Source organism: Euwallacea fornicatus, chromosome 11, assembly GCF_040115645.1.
Source record: "Euwallacea fornicatus isolate EFF26 chromosome 11, ASM4011564v1, whole genome shotgun sequence".
Classification (NCBI taxonomy): domain Eukaryota; kingdom Metazoa; phylum Arthropoda; class Insecta; order Coleoptera; family Curculionidae; genus Euwallacea; species Euwallacea fornicatus.
This window is the reverse complement of record NC_089551.1, coordinates 3,230,469-3,248,392: the sequence shown is the minus strand read 5'-3', so window position 1 is coordinate 3,248,392 and position 17,924 is coordinate 3,230,469. Positions and strand designations below refer to the sequence as shown.

General features: G+C 37.5%; 3 protein-coding genes across 6 annotated transcripts in view; 2 read left to right on the top strand and 1 right to left on the bottom strand.

Moving 5' to 3' along the window:
* Positions 1-4,362: 4,362 nt before the first annotated feature.
* Hk (Hyperkinetic) lies at positions 4,363-11,622 on the top strand. Its single transcript, XM_066287402.1, has 11 exons — positions 4,363-4,789; positions 5,280-5,503; positions 7,548-7,780; positions 7,836-7,946; positions 8,001-8,097; positions 8,151-8,278; positions 8,338-8,550; positions 8,608-8,762; positions 8,812-9,021; positions 9,079-9,209; positions 9,904-11,622. Exons 2-10 carry the CDS (start codon positions 5,412-5,414, stop codon positions 9,178-9,180), a joined length of 1,341 nt encoding a protein of 446 aa, XP_066143499.1. The 5' UTR covers positions 4,363-4,789; positions 5,280-5,411; the 3' UTR covers positions 9,181-9,209; positions 9,904-11,622.
* A 717-nt stretch (positions 11,623-12,339) lies between these two features.
* RabGGTa (Rab geranylgeranyltransferase subunit alpha) overlaps positions 12,340-17,924 on the bottom strand; it is a 97,357-nt gene continuing 91,772 nt past the window's right edge. The window contains exons 2-7 of one of the 4 annotated variants that reach the window (XM_066287408.1): positions 17,462-17,697; positions 17,206-17,411; positions 16,823-17,149; positions 14,041-16,770; positions 13,582-13,786; positions 12,340-12,547 (exon numbers count right to left, since the gene is read on the bottom strand). In XM_066287408.1, coding sequence (XP_066143505.1) covers positions 16,601-16,770; positions 16,823-17,149; positions 17,206-17,411; positions 17,462-17,697 — 939 coding nt within the window. In that variant the 3' untranslated portion in view covers positions 12,340-12,547; positions 13,582-13,786; positions 14,041-16,600. Of the gene's footprint in view, positions 12,548-13,581; positions 16,771-16,822; positions 17,150-17,205; positions 17,412-17,461; positions 17,698-17,754; positions 17,896-17,924 lie in introns of those variants that run through there. The other 3 variants (XM_066287409.1, XM_066287410.1, XM_066287407.1) reach the window with 3 other exon arrangements.
* Oseg5 (intraflagellar transport protein Oseg5) lies at positions 12,910-16,458 on the top strand. The gene is made up of 12 exons (XM_066287386.1): positions 12,910-13,379; positions 13,494-13,765; positions 13,820-13,998; positions 14,051-14,278; positions 14,338-14,486; positions 14,541-14,765; positions 14,822-14,985; positions 15,047-15,247; positions 15,306-15,567; positions 15,621-15,804; positions 16,072-16,211; positions 16,266-16,458. Exons 1-12 carry the CDS (start codon positions 13,285-13,287, stop codon positions 16,456-16,458), a joined length of 2,292 nt encoding a protein of 763 aa, XP_066143483.1. The 5' UTR covers positions 12,910-13,284.

Sequence of the window (17,924 nt, the reverse complement as noted above, 5' to 3'; positions counted from 1 at the left end):
GCCCGCCCTGTCGGCGGTGCGAGGGCGCTGCGGCAGCTTCGCTCATGTGGCTTGGCAACCAGTCATACAGCACCATCGGTTATTTTTGCACAGTAGGATTAGAGAAAGTGGTCTAGTCTAAAATTCATGTATGAAATTCTATTTTGCGAAACCGTTGATGTCCAAGACCACTTATTGTCGAAGAGGGATGCAGTGACCTGGTTCACCCTCACAGCAGCAATGGAATTGGCCCGTATACTTTGTTGTGTGTATGTGAGTGGATGATAGGGAAATCGAATCTTTCCGCACTTCTTGTTTAGCTCTAAAAGAAGTCGCATACTGTGATACGTATAAATTTTTAATTCCCAGAGAATAAATCGTCCGGTTTTTCTGCCTTTGGAATAAAAACCCTTAGATGGTGATCTATAAAACACAAAAAAAAAACGAAAAAAGGGAAAAGTTAATTTGGAAATGTTTCAGTGGAGCGGTTGAATGAAAAACGGAGTGGGATTGCCTTGCTTGTCTTGGAAGACATAGAGGATTCAAAATGGTCCACTTGTGACGACACTCTTTCCATCTTGCCTTAATGTTTTGCAGTCTTTGAGTTATTCCTCTCATGCGTGTGCATTCCTAGAGTCCTTGGTTATGTGTCTTATCTTTGTAATCAGTCTCGGTGCGATTTGTTCTATTGTTTGTGGGCATTGCTTAGTTTTCCGGTTGCATTTGCCCTTAGTATGCGTCCCCAGTCCAACAATGCCCTGCGGATAAACTCATATCTGTCGTACCGATCCCTTTATCACTATAAGTCAATGATCGAAAATCTTTTGTCCATTTAGCCACTTCGGTTCTTATATTTCGAACGTGTTTAGTGATTTTTGTCCCTATATTATTTATTCTTCGAGCCCTTTTTGTATACAGAGTCCTGCAATTGTGCGTCAGACTTCCTTGGCTTCCATACCAACAAAGTTGACAATGTTTTTCTTCTGCAGGATTACACAGCACATAAACACGTATTTCCAAAAATTATTTTCTAATATACAGGGCGGCCCCGGAAAGTGTGACGATATACAACATCGTTATTTCAAACGGAACCCCCCAACTTTTTTGTTGTTTTCGGTTTTTCGTTAAATTTTAAAGTCAGTTTATATAAGGTGTCCAATCTTTGAAATTCACAGTTTCCGAGTTGTTCGGAAAATTTTGACAGCTGCAAGGTTGCATGGAAATCGCTGTGAATTTCGAAATCAGTCTTCTGGGGCTGATAGAGGGTCTGATATGCTACGTTTTAACGTGTTTTAATTTAGAAAAAAAGTGCTCCCAACCGCCAAAATAGGTCTTCAAACTTGCATCTCTTTAAACCTCAATAATTCGCTCTTTTCAAATAGGATGTCCCAATTTTCTGGACGACATCGTGTTCATAATTAAAAAATCTAAAACTTTTGTTAACATTACTCTTACCTTAAACCCAGCCAGTTCCGAGTTCCTCAAAATTGCCCCTTTTTAGCTTCTCAATATTTTGATAATCTTGAAAAATGTCAAAATGACATTTTTCACGGTTTCTCACATCTTGTGTGGCTGATGAAGTACGCTTTTTACAATTTCCAGTTTGCGATTGCCATGGATGTAAAACAATGAATAGTTTCCATGTTTTTCGATTTTTATTCGCTCTTATGTTTGAAAATTGCGGATATTTTATTGAAAAAATTTCAAGGGAAGAATTGATTGATACGATATTTGTTTTGGGAGAAAGTGGGAAAAATTCTTTTCTGGCCGATAGAACTTATGCTAGTGATATTAACACAAGTAGATTGAATTCTGAACACGACGCCGTCCAGAAAATTGGGAAATTTCATTTGAAATAAGCAAATGAAGGAGGTTTAAAGTCATGCATCTTCGGAGGCCTAATTCAGCGGTTGCGGAGGACGTTTTTTTACTTAAAACACCTCGAAACGTAGCTTCTTAGGTCCCCTTTGAGCCCCAGAAGACTGATTTCGGAATTCATGGCGGTTAGCGCAGAATCGCGATTTCCGTGGAACCTTGCAGCTCGGAAATTTTTCTAAATAACTCGGAAACGCGGAAACTTAAAAACAACACACCTTACATAAACTCAAATTGAAACTTAACTAGAGGTGCAAAAATAACAAAAAAAAACTAGAAGTTCCATTTAAAATGACGAAGGTGTGTGTGGTCACACTGTTTGCGGTCACCCTGCATATTGGAAAATAATTTCTGGAAATACATGTTTATGAGCTGTGTAATCCTGCAAAAGGAAAAAACTGGTAATTATATTGGTATGGAAGCTGAGGAAGTCTGACGCACTATTGTATGATCCTGTATGTCACAATAAATTATAAAGGAATGGTGAAAGCGGCGATTCCTGAGGGAGCCCTTATCCGGGAGAAACAGGGAAATGAACAATGGCGCCAATTTTCACCTTTAGTTGTCTGGTTATCAATCGGATTTTTAATGATATTTTTGATGATATGAAGTATTTTTGCGTATGAAGATAGCATACTTCGTGTAGTAGATCACTGGGTCAGACGCGGTCAAATTCCTAATTAATGTTTATAAATAGATTTCCCGATCTTTTACCATCTATAAACATGGTTTGGATATAGTTGGTCAAAACAAAGTCTCGGTGAACAACCGAATGTTTCGGTTAACCAATAATATTTACAATAATTGTTGAAATTGACCATCGCCTTCCTCAATACATGCATCAGCTCACCTTAACATTGATTGGCGACTTTTCCGAACGTGCCTGACGCACATGACTCAAATATCTTGTTTTTTTACCATTCTTCCGGTCTTCTTCATTTTGCAGTGCGTTTTATAAGCCATTAAGAGGTTCTAAGGGGTGCGTTTTTGGCGAATTTTTATTCAATAAGTTCAGGTCCGTAATGCCCCTGCCCGTTCCGGCAAATTTTAACTTCGTTCTTCGTTCATATTTTTTGGAAAAAACGCGGCTCATTTCGACGAAATTTTCGGATCGGGAAAGTTGAAGGTAGAAAACTTACGAAAGTTCACGTGGTTTTTTGTTTGTCCGTGCAGGGGGTCGCATACTGGGGGTGACATGCCTGACTTTATATGACCACGACTTTCTCGTAGCTTAGCGTGTGTCATTTTTGAAAAGAAAAAAAAGATTTTTTTTTTTGTTTTTTATTATTTTTATTTCTATATATTTTTACCCATAAAAAGAATCCTTGATATTTCTCTTTAAAAGCAGCCATTCTCGTTAAAGCGGATTTGAAACTTGAAGATTCAACTTTTACTAGCTCAAGAAGCAAATATACTCTGTAATTTGCCTGGGAAGTGACAATGCACGCAAAGCAGCTGCAGTCAGTAAAATCACGTGGATGGGAAGAGCCGGGCCACATGCGTGGCCTCCCAGATCACCCGACATGTATCCGTTTGAGTATTTTTGGGGTCACTGAAACTTGGTAGTTAATAAAACTGCGATTAACATTTTCGAAATCCGACACTTGAGTCGTGTGCCATTATTTAACACTCACCAGTTATGTACTCGAAACAGCTCGTCAATCACTATTAAGGTGAATTGGCGCGTGCATGGCAGAGGGCGGAGGACATTTCTATTAGTTATTGCGAACATTTTTAATTTAATGTTAGTAATAATATTTAATTTTGTGATTTTGACTGCTGCGTGAGAAACTGAATTTTTCAAATTTTAAAAACAATATTACGGTTTTTTCGATAAAATCGGACTCTGAACGAGTTTTATGTCCCAACTAGTTCCGCAATAACGGCAGGTACCTTCGTTTATTATCTCAGTTAGGGAATAATGGAACCAGTAACAACAATAATTACTGTTAGATCTGCAGACACGGGCCGGATCTTGAACAAATCAAATTTCCCCATTTTTCATCGGACGACAAAACTAGGAAAATGATAAGAAAACCTCAACCTTCTGACTGGGGCTCTGTCCTTAACCCGCAATATATTTAGACTTCCGTGCGTAATTGAGGGAGTGAATGCAAACTGCAGTCTGATGCGATGTCACGGACGCTGTCCGGTATCGTATCGACGCTTTACTGGCGTATTGACGTCACGCGACGCGCGTTACGTCACCTGTGAAACCGGGCCACGCTTCTGTCTATAGGTCTGGGATGTTTGTTATTTAAATTTGGTCTGACGTGAAGGGCAGCTAAAAACTATGTCCTTTGTTGGGCTGAACGGAAATTCGAACAGTCCACGGCGGAATTTAATTTAAACAACCGGCCGGTGCCGGTCGAAGGGGGAAGGGAGATTTTTTATCTTTGTTTATTTTTTTAATTTTCTTATTACTATTATTCGTTTGTTTTGTTTTTTTTTTTGAAAATCGTTCGATCCGTACGGCATGTGCTCGGATCTGGGAATATTTTCCTGGATGAAAACACGAGGGGGGATTACGTAACAAACAGCAGCGTCGGCCGAAAATTGTCACGTGAATTCCCGTGCACGCTCCAGTTTTACAGCAGCGTCCAGGCAGCTTATACGCAGCCGTAGCTCGCGATTCGGTTGCTGCAATGACGAAACCGAAGTGTCCAACTGTGTCAACTCGCCCTCAAAACTGCAAATTTGGCCCAGAAAACGATGTGATCCGGTATAGTTTGTAAATTGCGACAGCGTCCCTATCGCTATCGCTAGCTCAGTAATCGGTCGCGGCATTCCTTCGGGAGCACCTTTCTTTCCAATTATTGCAGAGCTATAAGGTTATACTTCTCATGTCTGTTGCATCAGTTTTAGGTCGAATTTCTTTGGAAAGGGATTAGAGTGTGATATGCCGAAGCTCATAGGTTCCTATAGCTTTATATACGTAAGCTTACAACATTCTCTCTATTACCTAGAACTTTCTGTAGACCACCACACATAGCTCTAGGGCAGTAGTGGAACTAGCAAAATTGTTGTTTTGAGCATGTTGCCAGAAAGTTTAAATAACACAGACATTATGTAACTGGGGCATTATAATCATTACAATATATAGCAGTCAATCCCGAAAGTAAAGCATTTCCAAGGGTCGATAATAAGAGCCTCAAGATTAAACTATAAATTATTCAAAGGCATTTTCGTATTTTCATGTTTTCTTTGAATTGGTGCCAAGTCGCGGGTACGAATATCGGACTCAAAATATATATAGCACCTCATGATACATATATCACTTAGGAACGTTCCATCTATGAATCAAATTGCTAGAAAACTTGACGGATTTCCTTCCTTTAATCACAATCCGCCAAACGCACTTTCTGGGCATCATGCTGTACCCTACATTCGCCCATGATAACTTGACCCATTTTTTTCTATTTTAGAATACTTGACAGTTGAGAATCTTGCCTTATTACCCTAAAGAGTTCGTCTAGTGCCTAACGATAACACACTCAATTATTAGATAGCCGCTAGTGTTAAGAAAAGTTCTCACTTGTTAGCTGTTACTGTTAATAATGTCACAGTTAGCGTTATGCAATTACTCAAGTAACGACAATAACAACAACGATAATGTTAGCGAAGACTCTCATCCACCTACGATATACAGGTAAGTAGGTAGATGATGTTTATTATTCAGTAGTGGTATTTTGAATCTACCAATCACTCACACGGAATATTTGAGAAATCGCCGTGAGGCTAAAACTGCAGTTTTTCATATAGAGCGTGACCCATTTGGAATGGAAACCCCCCGTGAGTTTTGCAATTATAACTTGATTCCAAAAACGAAGGCTCAAAAGGTAGAGAACAAAAAACTCGATATATGCTATAAAAGTTGCTGTCTAATCCAAGATCTAATATAGCTTGTTTCCTATGCCAAAACTCGGAAAAATAGATTACAGCATTTTTTTTTGTTCGGAAAAAAATAGGCACGACACTGAATTCAGCGTTCTTTAAAATGGACCCGAACAAAATTTAATTAAAAAAACAACAATCATTAACCATTTCAGAGAAATTCCTTTCATAGTTGCAAACAACATTTTTCATCAAGATAGCGACAAAATCAAATTCAAACGAATTAAAGTGAATGATAAATTAATTTCCTTTCGGATGGAAATCCGAATGGTCCAAATTTTCTCAAATTTCTTCAGCAAGAAGTCGTGAACGCTTTGGACGATTTGCGCCTCGCTTATTTGAGATACCTCTGTTTTCAATTAGATAGCAGACCAGTTCATAATTCCGAGTGTGTGAGACAATATTTAAATTTACATTTCGAACATAAATAGACAGGTCGCAACGGTCCATTAATCGAATGGCCTCCTGGATCTCCCGATTTTACGTCCTTTGACTTTTTTCTGTGGCGCACGACCAAAATTAATGTTCATAGATCGCTTCCTCGCGACATCAAAGATCTTCGAATTTGCATACGTAAAGCCTGTGAGGAAATAACCCCACAATTGAAAAATGACCAAAAGAAGGTGGACTAGTGGAAGCTTTCAAGATTTAATTTATTTTATTTTTTATTTGTTCTTATAGCTAATTTGATAAAATAAACTTCTCAAAAATGGTTAATAATTGCTATTTTTTGATGAAATCTTAAAGGGACATTTCAAAGAATGCTGAATTCAATGGCGTGCTTGTTTTTTTCATACACAAAAACGCATCCTTTTTTTCGGTTTTTCACATAGAAAACAAGTATATTAGGCCTTAGTCTGATGAGTTGCAAAATCATTTTTACGGCATAAATAGAGCTTTTTATTCCCTATCTTTTGGGCCTTGGTCTTCGAAATCGAAATATAAATGCAAAAGTTACAGCGATGTTTCCATCTTAAATGGGCCGCGCTGTAGAACTCCCTGTGTATTATGCGACTTTTTAGACTCAATCATCATTAAAATTAGATTCCCTGTAGAAATCCCTGTACTCCTCTCGATTACTTTTCCATTAGAACTTGGACCAATAACAACATGTTTGATTGCGTTTTGATGTTGATAATTTCTTTTAAGCGTTTGGGACTTCATTTTTCCCCACGGGAAATCCTGTAGATTGTTGAAAATTATGATTGTGTCAACCGCAAGAAACACTTCCTTGGTACACTCCCTTGTAGCTATCTTCGGCGGTTTTCATATAATTCGGGCCTTCATGGAGCTGTAACTTCAAAACTTCGTTCTTCATGGTTTTAAAATTGCGCTGGTTTTGAGACCCCAAAATGAAGCACCCTGCATATGTTGCTATTTCCCTATAGTGATATTCTAGATAAAATATTTTCGTTACGGTAAAATGCCCCGACCCCACTTCTCAGTATAAAACACCCCGTATATTAGGCGTTTTTTCCGGACTTACCTACACAAATCCCCTAATCTCTATCTTTCTTAAACGTTGGGGTATCACGGGTAAGAAGTCAAACAGTTATTATGCCTTTAACTTAATCAGCCTTCGTCATAATGCATCTCTAATGGCAATATGCCAGTTGCCATGGAAACGCCCTAATCCAGGCCTAGTGAAATCCACGCTTTACAGGCTTGATAAATAGATTATTACCTACAGTGCGGCATCGAGATATCAATTGAAATTAAATCGCAGCTTTAAGTGGAGAGATTGAGGTTTATTGGGGGGGCCCTGGTAATTCAACCCAATTCCACTCCTTTTTTTTCAGGTGCAGGGCACCGATAGCGAGTCTGGATTGCATGGAAGAGTTCAGCGGGGGCAGTTTGAGCGGTCTTGCGGATAAAGACGGTAGTTTCACCAAAGAGCAGCTACTCCTGGGCGGGTTGACGCATTCCACCCCCGGGGTGCCATTGCAATTGAGCCGAACTACCAACGCCACTCCCGGGTTGCGGTATAGAAATTTGGGGAAGAGCGGACTGAGAGTTTCGAATATAGGTTTAGGTACGTTGTCTGTCGCATAACCAGAAGGTAAATAAGGGAATTCGTGCAATTGCAGGAACTTGGCCCACATTTAGTCCAAACGTAACGGAGGAACAAGCCGAACAAATAATAGTTTTAGCCGTAGAAAGTGGAATCAACGTATTTGATTTATCGGAGGCCCATTCCGGTGAGGAAACACTCACAGATCGTCGGTTTTTGTTGTAATTTTGATTTGATCCAGGAACTCGGGCCGAAGTAGAATTAGGAAGGATACTTTCGCGTCGGGGCTGGAAACGCACCACCTTCATTGTCACCACGAAAATTTACTGGAGCACGAGGTGAACTTAATTATTTCCCATCTCGATTCGATCAAAAAATAATAATTTTTCAGATCCGAAGAACGAGGTCTTTCTAGGAAGCACATAATTGAAAGTGTCCGAGCCAGCTTAGGCCGCCTTCAGCTCACCTATATCGACGTAGTCATTTTGCATAAAACCGATCCAATGTGTCCCATGGAAGGTACTATTACGCTAGTCGAAAAATAATGCTTTTCCAATAAACGAAATGGATTTCTGTAGAGGTAGTTCGGGCCATGAACTACGTGATCAATCAGGGTTGGGCAATGTACTGGGGCACCGCCCGATGGTCCCCGGTGGAAATAATGGAGGCCTATACCAACTGCAGGCAGTTCAACTGCGTGACTCCCATCATGGAGCAGGCCGAATATCACATGTTCTGCAGAGAAAAGACCGAGCTTTATATGCCGGAATTGTACAATAAAATCGGCGTGGGTACGACCGATCACTTTTTACTCTATTATTAGATTTTTTAACGATCTAAGCACTCAGGATTAATGGCGTGGTCCCCCATTTCCATGGGACTGTCACAAGGCAAAGACGATGGGAACATCCAGCTATTTTCCCGGGCGAGTTTCCGCAATAAATATAGCTCCTTTTCTTGGACGGAAGATGAAACCGTTGCTTCGGGGACAGTTAATAAAGACGTACGTGCTAGTTAGTCTGTAATGGGTTTCAGCTAAAGTCTGTTTTAAGGGGTATGGGTGGATGAAGGATAGACCGCAGCCTGAAGAGAACAGGAAGTATTTGGAACGAGTGCGGGAACTGAGCAGTTTGGCGGAGAGACTCGGCTGTACGCTAACTCAGCTCACTGTTGCCTGGACTTTGAAGAACGAGTCTGTTCAGTGCTTGTTATTGGGCGCCAGCAATGTAGAGCAGTTATATGAGAGCATTCAAGCTCTGCAGGTCAGTGTTAGTACGTTTAAAATATGTAATATATGTCTTTGTGGTATTACGTTTTAGCTCATACCTAAGCTGAACGCCAATATTGTGCAGGACATAGAGAAGATTTTAGAAAATAAACCTTCGCGTCCTCCGATGGTGTCTACACTGGCGCTTAGATGACAATCAATGTGCCCTCCTGGATCCGTTAGGTACGTCAGTTTTATTTACTTTTGTGTTACATGCAAAAGATGTATAAATATATCTGTTGTTATGTTTTCTCTGAAGATACACAACACAACGTTATAATATTCCAAAATTAATGAATCACTGTTTCCGAAAGCTATAAATACAACGGCTTTCAAAACAACGCAGCTGTGTTTTAGTGTTGTTTATTTTAAGTTGCCGATAAGCGGAATGCCTGATTGTGTAGTAAAATGAATATATAAACCTCTTTAAGATTATAAGGTAATATTTTTTTAAATATGTAAAATATACTATAATTTGCATTCGCCATTCTATCAAGAATACTATTTATTTATACATACTAAAAAAATTACTATTTTCATTCAATATAATATTAACTAAATATAATTAAAAACAATGTTTACGTGTTCTGTTTAACAAAGCATTAACTTACTACGTCTGGAGTACATGTTTTCTATTGCGAGTACACACAATAAACATTCTTAATATTTCATTCACCTACTTGAAGCCGGCACATGTACTAAACGAAGTTACTTTTTGTTTCATCAGCTGGAACTGAAATATATTTAATAAGGAAAAAGAAAGATCTATGGCCAGGCCCGAGAAAACCTCACAACCAATACAAATTGTGGATTAGAACTTTTTTACATTTCTTTGGATTGACATATACAATACTGTAACTATTGTTTTATTGTTTAGTGGCCAGGGAGGCACTAGCAATGCGGAAAGCCCTAAAACAGCTGACGACGTGAGCACCGCCGATACTGAAACCAAAGAGGGCCAAAAGTTCCCCTTTTGCGAGATTCAGTGACAAAAGGTGACCGAGTTTGTCAAAACTCGAAAAAGTAAAACACCGGACGAGAAACCGCCCAAGGTGCGATGGTCGTACAGTCCCGAAGAGGGCCCTAAATGCACCACCGAGCCTTTCGTCTCCTCCAAGAAAAAGGACAAGAAAGCTGTCACTCCCGTCAACGTGTGAACGGGATTCCTTCTTAATAATAATAATAATTGAAAACGTTCGTTTGCGGTATGTTTTTCCGAATCAAAAATGAATGCTGTGACTCTAGCTGTTTATTAGATAGGACTGTTGAATTTTCTTACTTGAACGTTTTATTGTTGAATAGTTTTAATCTTATTAGTAGTATTAGGATCTCAAGTTGATGCCAGATTCCGTTAAGAGCACCTCTTTCCGCATAGCCCAAAATTGGGGGAATTAGAGTTTTATCTTTTCCCATATTTTTCAAAGTTTGAGTTACTTCACTGGATCTCAGAGATTGAGCTGGATAAGGCTTGGTATAGGCAAAATAATTAGCGCAATTTTTCCACTTATATTGAACGATATTTTTCTATGTAAATACTCTTCCCCTGTTCACTCAACCTTAGCCACTTCGAAGGCAATATTACCTCACTACGAAAATAACTAGTTTAATTTTTAACTTTAAGCTATACTTAATAGAAGTTTGTCTCTAAATCTTTCATCGTGAAAATTAACTTTAACAGCGAAATAATGCCATTTAGACGAAAAATTTACTGAAACTTTCTGGCCGTAACTACCAGCATGTTTTCTGGAGACCGCTAATGATCATTAGTAAAGATTTAATTACTTATATCTAAAACAGAAGCAATTTTCTTTGACTTCCAGCTTGCCTACAACAAGCTGCCTCAAAAAATCCTGCCCTTCATGTACATAAAAGTTAGCGGATAATAGCATTTGGCACAATTTCTAGTGATATTTGGGTGGACACAGCCCGCCTCTTTCAAGTAGAGCTTGAAAATCGCTTAACGAATCTAATAGATTTGGCCTCGATTAGTGCAAACCAATTGTTTTAAATTAAAACTTTTAAGGCGGGGATTTAATGGGTCTTGTCATGTACATTCTCTGTAAAAATGTATACTATTGTCTTATGGAAAACTGCACCGATACGCCCCGCGTTTTGTCTTTTGAGAGGGCGGTTTGATAGATTTTTCAGTCGGTGGTGGATTCCCGAATTTGATCTGTGACCAATTTCTACTTAATGCTAACAAAATCAATATGTGAACGTGCAGAAATGATCCTTCACATGTTTGATACTAATAACTGACATTATAATAATATGATAATATTCTGAGTGGTTGAACTTAAAATTTTTCAATTTTGAATGTTTATTTTCATTAGCTTTTCTCCAATCACTCAGTATAGTAATATAAACGCAAAACTTTTACTGTTACAGAATATTTCAAACTTTTAAACCATTAATTATTGTATAAAGATTGTTAATAATGTGACCGATAAGGATCAATACCTACAAATTAGGATTGCAGTGAAGAACACCAACTTCGGTTTTGTATCTCATCGTTAACATATGCCTTATGTATTAAAATACACTTCGAAATTTCAAATGGTTACCACTTTTAGTAAATAAACTTTTGTTCGACTTGTTTTGTGTTTTAATTTAAAAAATCGAAGTGAATAACAAGCTGAATTCAAACTTGTGATTCCATTTATTGTAACGTAATGATAACGCTACACTGACATTTAGGTCTGCAAATCTACGAAACGAAACAGTATGTCAAAAATTTCTTCGCCGATAAACCAGTGGCGTAGATGACAATTTTGCACTAAAAAAATCGAGTGAAAATTGAGTGCTCCGATTTCAACGAGATTTGGTTCCGCAGTAGGCGTACGATACAGCATTGATATGCTGCAGTCAAATCTTGAATCGGTTAACTTTGATTTTTTTGTCTTAAAAATTTTCATAATGTATAGCCTTTGATATTTTTTGGACCAAAAAATCGAAGTTAACCGATTCGAGATTTGACCGCAGTATATCAATGCTGTATCGTACGCCTACTGCGGAACCAGATCTCAAAGAAATCGGAGCACTCAATTTTCAACTATTTTTTTTAATGCAAAATTGTTATGTACGTCACTGTTCTCTTGAACAAGAAATTTTAAATTGAATTAGTCACCATAATTTTTTTTTTATTTCAGTTACTCTAATTTCAAAACACCGAAACTATTCAACTTTTGTACACTATTCATCATGTGGTTTCTCTATCAAAAATTGGTGAAATCATAAACACTTATTTATTTTTTTCAATGTAACTGAACCACATAACGGTTCAATATTCCACAACAAATAAAACAAGAAGCACTCGATTATTATAATTTTATTTCTGGAAAAGTTAACATTACACAAGAAACTATTTATCTGAAAATTTACGATGTGTTTTATAAATTGACAGTTTTATTCAATTAATCTACCACTTATACAGCAATGATTTTGAAGTTAAAGATAAGCACTGCGACAGGTACCGAAAAATGATCGTATGTTGTTCCTGTAGCCTCAAAACCTCAAGGAACCTACGACAAAAGAAAAGTACAGATTAGACTTTAAGAAAAGCATCAAAATGTTGTCATTAGTAATAAGGTTATTCTCCAGGAGGCGCATATATTTTTTGACGTGGCGCCACCTATAAACCACAAGCAGTAATTGTTACTCACCCAAACAGAGTTCTTTTATCATTCACTGCCTATTTGACTATCCATTCTTAGATGGAGTCACTATAAAGTTACAGATGTCTTTATGTGAAAATGATACATAGATGGCGACACGTCAAAACTTTTTTTATAGAATGGTGAAAACGCAATATAATCCACTCTCAAAACTTTAATTCGCTATGATTGTGACCGCCCTGACTAGCGAACATTGAAATTTTTCCGGTGTCTTATTTTTCACTTTTGCATGCGAGTTTCATTCACATTTTGATCGAAATCAAACTTTGAAGTTTTCTCTTTTTCTGCATTCAATCTTAAGACTTGTTTTTTTTGCTTTGCTTTGCTTTTTATTTTATGTGGAAATAATGCGTTACTGTTATTCCCATTGAGGAATTGACGATAAAACTGAGAGTTTAATTATTACTTTATTAGGACTTTTAGGCATTAACCAAACAGGTGATACATAATAATATCAACAAAACTCGGGTGCGTTTCCATGACAACGCCAAAAATCAAAACAATTCAAACATAAACGTCAGTAATACACTGCACAGTAAAAACAATTTGTTGATAACTTTGTAAAATTAAGGCGATTTACCATTATGAAACTTAAAGTTACTCTCAGCCAAAAGTTAAAAGGAAACGTGCCTATGACATGTGTTGGCTGGATGAACACTGAAGAAGTGTATTCGATCAGGTCAGTGCGTGTGGAGTTTTCCTTATTAAATATTGTCCAAAACAAACAGCAAAGTTTAAGCCCCTTACTTTTTTGAGAAAATGATCACTTGAACTATCTCAAGTTTTTTTACAGTGATGAAAATCAAATTCTCTCATGGTCAGTCTCAACCAATCAACCATCTACAATTGCTCAACTCGAAAAAAATGTGTTTGCTACTGACCTTCAATTTCTACCCCGACAAGGCTCCAACATATCCAAGCAAGGTGATTTGATCCTGGTTCCATGTGCAGATGGCAGGTTTCATCTACTGAATCGGTCAGGGCGGATTGAGAGAAGCGTTGAAGCCCATAAGGGTGCTGTACTGGTCGGTCAATGGGGCAACGATGGGACAGGTTTTCTTACTGGTTTATATATTAACTCTACTACTTGAAAAATTTAAATGAATCAAAATTATATAGGTGGAGAAGATGGTTTCATTAAAATTTGGTCAAGGAGTGGCATGCTACGTTCAAGTGTGGTGAACAGCGATAGCCCGGTGTTTGCTGCATGCTGGTCTCCAGACAACCAAAGTATTGCTTACAGCAGTGATAAATGCTTGGTTATTAAGCTGCTAGCACCGAATACTAAACCACTTAAGGTAAGGAAGTCATGAGAAGTTGGGATAAAGCAAAGGACATACGTTTGTTTAGTGGAAAGCCCATGAAGGAGTAGTTTTATGTGTAGCCTGGAGCACTGCTTTAGATATCATAGTCTCGGGGGGAGAGGATTGCAAATACCGTGTATGGGACAATCAAGGAAGACCCATGTTTTCCAGCGTCCATCACAGTCATCCTGTAACTGCAATCTCTTGGGCGCCCACGGGGGATTTGTTTGCTGTAGGGTCGTTTAATACATTGAGGATTTGTGACTATTCAGGGGTAATAAAAATATAAATTAATACAGTAGATTTTTTGTAATTTTATCAATAATACTATAGTGGTCTAGATCACTTGAAAAACCACAGTCTGGTACCATTTACAAAATTGCATGGTCTAATGATGGAACACAGTTGGCAGGAGCTTGCGCCAATGGGTGCTTGCTTTTCGCACACGTAATAGAGAGGCACGCTCATTACTTGAATATTAGGTAATTTTTTATATATATTACAAAGGTAGACAAAGGCATTTTTACTATTTCTAGTGCAACAGTCAGCGAAAAGAAACTCGTAACTGTGAAAAACGTTCTGGACGATACCACAGAGCATCTTGAATTGCCAGATAGAGTGATCCACTTAGCAATGCGCTACAATAATTTAGTGCTAACCACCCCTACTCAGTGCTACATTTACAATATATCCAACTGGAACACCCCGTTTATATTCGATTTGAAAGATGGCTCTGTGCATTACATGGAATTGGCCGAAAAGTAGCCATTTTAAATAATACAACAGTGCTTTTTTAAACACAGAAGTTCAATTCTAGACATATGGTTCTAATTGAGAAAAACACTGTGGGAATTTACAATTACCAAGGCAAGTTAGTGGGACAACCGCGTTGGGCTAATATGAGATTGGATGTAGTTAAACCTGCTTTGATTTCACTTTCCAATGATACCTTGGCAGTGCGAGATCATAACGATACAAAAAGTAATTATTGGTTTTGCATTAAATCTAGATTCAATTATAACAATCCTTTTAATCATTCAAGTGGTGCATATTATCGATTTGACAACCAACCGCAATTCAAACGACATGAATAGCTCTATTCAACATACATTATCAATAATTCAGGTCTCTTTGGATACTCAAGGATCTTCCTCAGTCAGAACATTGGCCTTATTAGACAAATCGCGAGATCTATACGTAATTCGTATCAAAAGCTCGTATGCAAAGACCTTCACAAAACTTGGTAAATTATTTTGTAAAATTTCTGGATCATGGCTACGTTATAGATTCAATATTATTAGGCCGAAAAATTGACTCATTTTCGTGGAATGCCACTATTAATATTCTGGCAGCCATTCAAGACACCCAGCTCATGGTGTGGTACTGTCCCATGGCCGCTTTCAGTACGAAATTGCTGCAAATGTGCTCGTTACAGTATGATTCGCCGGAATTGGGGCGAAGCCCGAGGATTAACGATTTTGTTGGAAATTCCGTTTCTGTTAGACGTGCTGATGGATCATTGCTTAATATCCCCATATCTCCATTTCCAAAACTAATTCACAAGTAAAAAGTAAAAAAATGTATTCCAGAACTTTTAATAGACGTAAATATTTTAGAAAAATTTTGGATAATAAATGGACGGAGGCCTTAGACTTATGCAGAACTGCCAATACAGAAATGGCATGGGCATGTTTGGCTGTAATGGCAACCCAGTCAACCTCTGAGACTATTGACATTGCCGAAGAGGCTTTTGCCAATATTAACCATTATGATAAAGTCTATTATATACAATACATTAAGGTAATGTATAAAAGTAAATTATGATCTTTCTTCAAAGCTATGAAGAACAATGTTTATGCCTATGCCAAACAAATGTATACGAAAGTTGCGGTCGCTATAAGTCCGACAAACACTGTTTTGATGCAGAATACAATTTGTTTGTAAATTAGGCGGCAGAATTAAATAATATAATATAGGATATATGTCCATTAGGTGTTGTTACAGTACTCATTGACATTACTCTTAAGTAGTTATATTTAGTAATTATAAACCAATTTACATATTCAGAATCTGCCTTCAAAAGCGGAGAGAAAAGCTCATTTGTCCCTTCTTGGAGGTAAACTTGAGGAAGCTGAATCTATTTTGCTACACAATGGAATGGTTTATCAAGCAATTTACGTAAATATTAACTTACACAACTGGACCAGGTATCTTGAAAGTAATTGAGAATTTATAAGAACTTAAAAAACAACATTTTACAGAGCTTTGGAACTAGCCCTTAAGCATAAAATGCACATAGACACAGTCCTGTATCTGAGGGAAAAATATCTGGAGACACTAGGAAAAAAGGAAAATAATAATAAATATATTAGTTTAAGGGAAACAACTGAGGTTGATGCTGACAAGGTGCAACAAAAAATTGCTCTAGAGCAAAAACGCCGGATTAGCCACTAATTCAATATTTTATTATATGCATAGTTAATACCCTTTTGGCAATAAGTATTAGTAGATAAATAAAAATTATACTATTTTTCTCAATAAGACATAAGGCAATCTCACACTAACCAATAAAATGCAGGATTAATTATTTTGGTACTTATCTTTGGGCAGCTATCATTTCAGCTATACTTAAATAATCCTCATACTGGCCCTTACGCAAAGAATCCAATTTTATCAACTCCTTGTAAAACTTTACCCTCTCGTCTGCATATTTATTGGCCCTCATTATCAGACTTCCTGTCAACCAACATTTTCCTAATAAAATCCCTAAAAACCAATTCACAACATTTCCTTAGTTGCTTTGACAATCAATAATTACATTTGCAGTCAGGCTCAAGCTCTTGTAGTTGCTCAAAAGCTTCCAGAAGTTCCTGCTTTTTTTCAATGCTCAATGTTGGATGGCTCAAGACCCACCTCAAATAAAACCAAGCACTACTATCTGCTGGGTCCGTAAAAACAGCGCTTTGAACCAAATCTAGCTCATGTTCTATGCAGGAGTCCTCTAGGCTTCTTAAAGTGCTGCGGTAATGCCACGATGAGTAGTTGGAGAAATTGTTGTTAAGTCTTTCTGTTGAGAACTTTATTTCTGCAGGTAGGGTTATGCCTATCTTATTTACTAACAGTCTGCGATAGTCCCAGCAGTGAACTACAAGAGGATTTAAAAATAATGATATTTAATAAATTTTGGAGAATAAAACATACAGTTTCTGTCATCATAATTTAAGTACTTAGTACATAAATTAAATTCCTTCTCCCAGTTGGGTTTGGGGTGAATCATAAGAACCCAATAGCGGTGGTGCCATGATCCATATGACTTGGGGTTGGTTATAAGGCACTGTTCAGTCAACGTGATTTCCTTGTCTAAAAATTTTTCTAATGTGTCCTCGCTTTCCAGCTCATTTTCATCACTATGAATAACTATTATTCTCACATTTCGTCAACACAACAATCATATTACCTTCTTTTTTTTTCAATTAAAGCCACTTCTTTTCGGTAGTTCCACAAAGTATAAATATCAGGATTTACACACAACAACTGAGTGGATATCGCTAGGGATTCTGAGTCATAAGAGTCATTATTGCGAGTGGAAAGTATTTTCTTCATGCCGATACGATAGGCCTGCAGTTTTCTTTGCTGTTCTTTTTGTTTTTCTGCCTTTTGTTCCTCTGTGGATTTCACTTTTAATCGCCCATGCTAAAATTAATTAAATGAAATATAGTTGAGTTTAACATTTTCTGATATAAAACTCGCCATTATGAGGTAGTTTTTCGGTGGAACCTTTTCTTAAATAAATGTTTTTAATTATTAATAATTATTAAAAAACAACATAACCTCATTTAAAAAAGTAAACATGTCATAATTATACTCTTTGACATTAGTGATTGGTGTCATTCAAATATTCTCTCCTTAAATTTGTATTA